At 47.3% G+C, this 4,292-nt stretch overlaps 1 protein-coding gene across 1 annotated transcript; it reads right to left on the minus strand.

Moving 5' to 3' along the window:
• Positions 1 to 751: 751 nt before the first annotated feature.
• Positions 752 to 2,608, minus strand: LOC149332897 (uncharacterized). Its single transcript, XM_089557584.1, has 2 exons — positions 2,481 to 2,608; positions 752 to 1,214 (listed from the first exon to the last, which is right to left on the minus strand). Exons 1-2 carry the CDS (start codon positions 2,606 to 2,608, stop codon positions 752 to 754), a joined length of 591 nt encoding a protein of 196 aa, XP_089413710.1.
• Between the last annotated feature and the right edge of the window lie 1,684 nt (positions 2,609 to 4,292).

Here is a 4,292-nt window from a genome sequence, read left to right on the forward strand (position 1 = left end):
TCCTGCTGTTGTTCCCTACAGCGCATTTTGTGAAGCCATATAAGGTTCTGGCCGTTCCTCTATAGCATTACAGCTTCTTCAAAATATAAACACAAAGTGCAATTTGAGTGCACATCTGCAGGCTCCACACAGTGATACCAGCAGGTGCAGACGACAATCCTGTTTGCCACATGAACAACCTACTGTTGTGCGGTAGCTTGTCTAGCATGCAAGGAAGTGGCTGGGTAGCATGTTTGTCCACACTGTGCCATGCGCTTAAAGGCACACGTGTGGAAACGAGGTGTAGTTATATGAACTGCCACATACTAGCTCAAACATTCAGACAGCATTCCATTTTCACGTCAGCTGGGGCACTGTTTAATTCAGAGCGTGATGCAACTCCAGAACCAAGCGGCTTTTCCCCGTCAAAGGACGCCCTTCCAGCAAATGGTGTCGGCCAATTCTCATGGGCCTGCTAGCGTGGCAATGCAGGCAGTGGCAATGAAAGGGGATAGTCCCGGCCTTCAATGGATGAGGATAGTCTTCTCTCTGCAGTGTCATGCTAGCAGGTTCATGAGAATTGGCCGACGCCATTTGCTGGAAGGGCATCCTTTGACGGGAAAAAGCCGCTTGGTTCTGGAGTTGTCCAACAGCATTGCAATTTCGCCCAAGCTGGGCACTGTTCAGTTTAGAGCCTCTTGCAGTCTGCGAAGCTGTTCCTGCTTCATCGCCTTCTCAGTCTGCAGGATTTCGATGTCAAGCTTCACTTTTTCTATCGGCATTGCGTGAATTTGTTCTTCAAACTTGTTTTTTTTCGTTGTGCTTGAAGCTTTAAATCGTTCATTTCATCATAAAAAGTTTTCTGCCGATGCCGCTCAGAAAGTATGTCCTTATGCTCCTCCTCCATGAGTTGCAGGCGGAGCACATGCTCCTCCCGAAGGAGAGCAACTCGAACATCGTTTTCGTCGGATAGCGTTCTCTCCAAAAGGGCCATCCGCCCTCTCGGAGCCCTACTGTCCCCAGTGGCCACTGCTGCAGCACTGGTGCAGTTTGCATCAGCTCCAGATACAACTGTGTTGGAAGCAGCATCAGGCCGAACAATGGGCGACGAGATGCTGTTGTTGTCCTCAGTTGCCTCTGGAGCTGCTGCAGCTGTCCCACTTGTTCCAGCAGGGGTCACTGATGGCTGTGACTGGCCTCCATCAAGGCTGGTTGGCTCCCATTGGTCGTCTGCAATCAACCAAAAAGACCAAAATATGCGAGACAAGATAAATGCAAGGTTATGAAACAGTATCCATTGCGTTTGCTAGCTTCACGTACAAACTACAGTGTACCACGGTTTTTTTCTCATGACTTCAGATGTTCGTCCTGCATCAAAAAGCAATTGAAAACTCCTGCAGTGTTCTTGTTTTACACTGCCACATACAGCACCATTCTTGTAACCAGCGCCGCAACTGCGTACACAGCTGTGTTGTAAATAATGCGTGCACAACAGGCAATTGCAACTAAATGAATGACTGAATAAAAGCAGTAACAAAGGTCTTTGCTTCACCTCTCTGCGCTGTTCTATTTTTCGTGGCGATGCTGCCCACACAAACTATTGCTCCACAGTTCCCCTGTGAGCAAATGCACTGCCATCAGTGATGCTATATTCAAAAGCCCAGAAGCTTTCCAAGTTCATGCTACATACACAAGGTAAACAGCAGCCTACTATATAACAGGAAGGACCATAGCTTAGGAAGCAACTTTCTAAGATGCAAAAAATCAAATACTGTGCAGTAACATCTCTGCATACAAAACTAAAAACATGCTTAAAGAAGCAGCCAGGTTATGAAGAAGGCTTTGAGCATTGCAAACAGATCGGCTGCAGTAAGTATTTGAGGCAAGAAGTCAGGCATTGCGGCATGCAAGTACATCGATGACACTGCACTAGATAAGCAGCACACATTTCAAAGAATTGCACCCAAATGAAAACTGTGTTGCTGCTGAGAAAGTGACGCAAGAATGCCTAAACAAGATGCACAAACAAAAAACATCCAAATGTGAGAATGTTGCAGTTAAGACCGCAGCACTGACAACGCTCACCACGTACCACAACACCTGAGCTTACTCCCCACCTTCTGGTGCAGAACAGCAGCACTTCACTGACATGCTTGTATGGAGCCAAGGCAAACGTGTCCTCTGTGTACAGAGGTTGCTTTGAGCAGCCTACCATTATAATGCCCATTGATGCAGCCTTTCTCTACTTGCCCAAACACTTGCAACCCCATGCACAACACCTTTATCCAGTGTTGTTTCCAGTCATGCTTTACTGTTTATTACCCATGAAAGATTCAACCCTTTCTGTCCTGCATAGCATCCCATGGTGTTCACAAGGAACACTCAACACAGTGTGAACTGTGAAATTGCATGCCGTATGTGGCATTAAAAGAAGTGCACAGGGAAGGAAATCCTTTTCTTGCTACTCCAGTACATTACTTATGCATAATACCTTTCCTGTGTAGTCAAACTCCATGTCATCTGTGCCGTCGATCATTGGCTGAAGCAGCCTCACGACGGGCACAGTGTGGACGGGGGGCAGGTCAGGTGCACCATCAGAATCAAATTCTTTCCGAATTCTGGTGCTCATATGGCTTGCCACCGCTCCCACCTGCTCAATGACAGGATCCATGTCGGCCGGTGCGGGTCCTCCGCCTAAACAAGAATAGTGATTTAGCACACAGGGAAGCCAGCTTTGAAAAATAAAGTATTCCAATTAAAAATGAATTATCCTCCACCACTTTTCCTTCCTTCACTTTATTACCTTAAAGGACCCCAGGATTTGGGGTATTACATAACGGGTGGGTTGCATTTAAAAAGCAGATTGAATAAACAAAGAAAAAACGTAAGGTAAAAATATTATTCGCTGTTAAAGGTCGCTGCTAAACAGTTCGCAGATGTTGATGGGCAGGTGATTGCGGTGATGTGTGGAAGGCCTTTCCAGTCCTTGGCTGAACGTGGAAAGAATGATCTTCCTCACGTTTATTGGAAACTAGCTCTCTTAAATTGCTCGCATACGAAAAATTGTACGCACTACCCTGTGCTCCTACTTGTTTTCGTGCCTATATACTCGAAAGAATTAATAAGAACCAGTAAAGGCTGGCTGCTCTCTGTGCATGTCGCTGCTAGAGAACTGTTGACACAAACACAAGATGCATGCACCATCTTCGCGAAAAGCAACAAGGATGCCCTTTCCGATTCTAATGCTATCAGGAAACCCAGACGGGTACAAAGAGCGCTCACGTCACGCTTCGTCGCCGGCCGCTTTTTACGCTCTCATGGCAGCCTGATTACTTCTCGCAAAGCCGGCACATGGAATCATGAAGAAAGAAGCAAACAGCACATTTCGTTGAAAGCACGATTTCCACCGTATATGCGTGCCCTACAGTTCCATAACGCATTCCAGCACTTGGTGCTTACAAGCGTATTCCTGCTCAGTGCTCTGAACTGTCACGCGTTAATCCGCGAATACAAAATATGCAGGCAAGTGAAATGTAAACACAGCCCAAATGCGCCAATCGTGTGCGATTCGGGAAGTGTGCTTACCGGTCTTGTGGCGCTCCCGCTTTCCCTTGGCACTCTGCTCCTTCCACTTCTATTTGAGATTTGCCCAGCATTTCTTGAGCTGCAGGAAGTCGCGCCGGGTAACACCGTGGGGGGAATTGAACAAATTCGCCACCTCCTTCCATGCTTCATTTTTTTTTTTGCTAAAGACGCAACGTCCGTTTTCTTACATTCCAAAACATGTGCGCGCTGCTTCACGATCGAGGTTAGCAGCGATTTCTGTTCCGCCGTGAATCGCGGTGCTGCCTTGCGTTGCGAGGGCGCATTGTCTATCGCCGACAAAGGTACCTGGGTCGGCTGCGACATTTTCTTCTACTGCATGCGACAACACCACGAGGAAAACTGCGTGAGTGGCGTGTTTTCCTTAGCACATGGCTGAACACCTGTGACGCACGTTGCCAACCGAAAACCTCATTCGCGCCATAGATGCGGAGAGCACTGATTTGCAGTGCCCGCCGGAAGCTTTTTTCTCCAAAAAGCGCTTATACTATTTATTTGCCTGCGAATGTTCAGTGAACTATATACTTTTTTGGTCACGTAACATGCGTTATGGTAGGGAATCAATTGTTAATCTCGATCACAGACGACCAGTGTGTCCTCGCATCGAAGCACGCCCTCGACTTGACGAAGCAAGTCAGGTCGAGCATCTATGAAACACGAAACCGAACTTGAGGGTTCTGAAGTCGACTTGGTGCTTCAAGTCGACTTAC

This window comes from Amblyomma mixtum, chromosome 8 (assembly GCF_055824585.1).
Source record: "Amblyomma mixtum isolate Tamu chromosome 8, ASM5582458v1, whole genome shotgun sequence".
NCBI lineage: Eukaryota > Metazoa > Arthropoda > Arachnida > Ixodida > Ixodidae > Amblyomma > Amblyomma mixtum.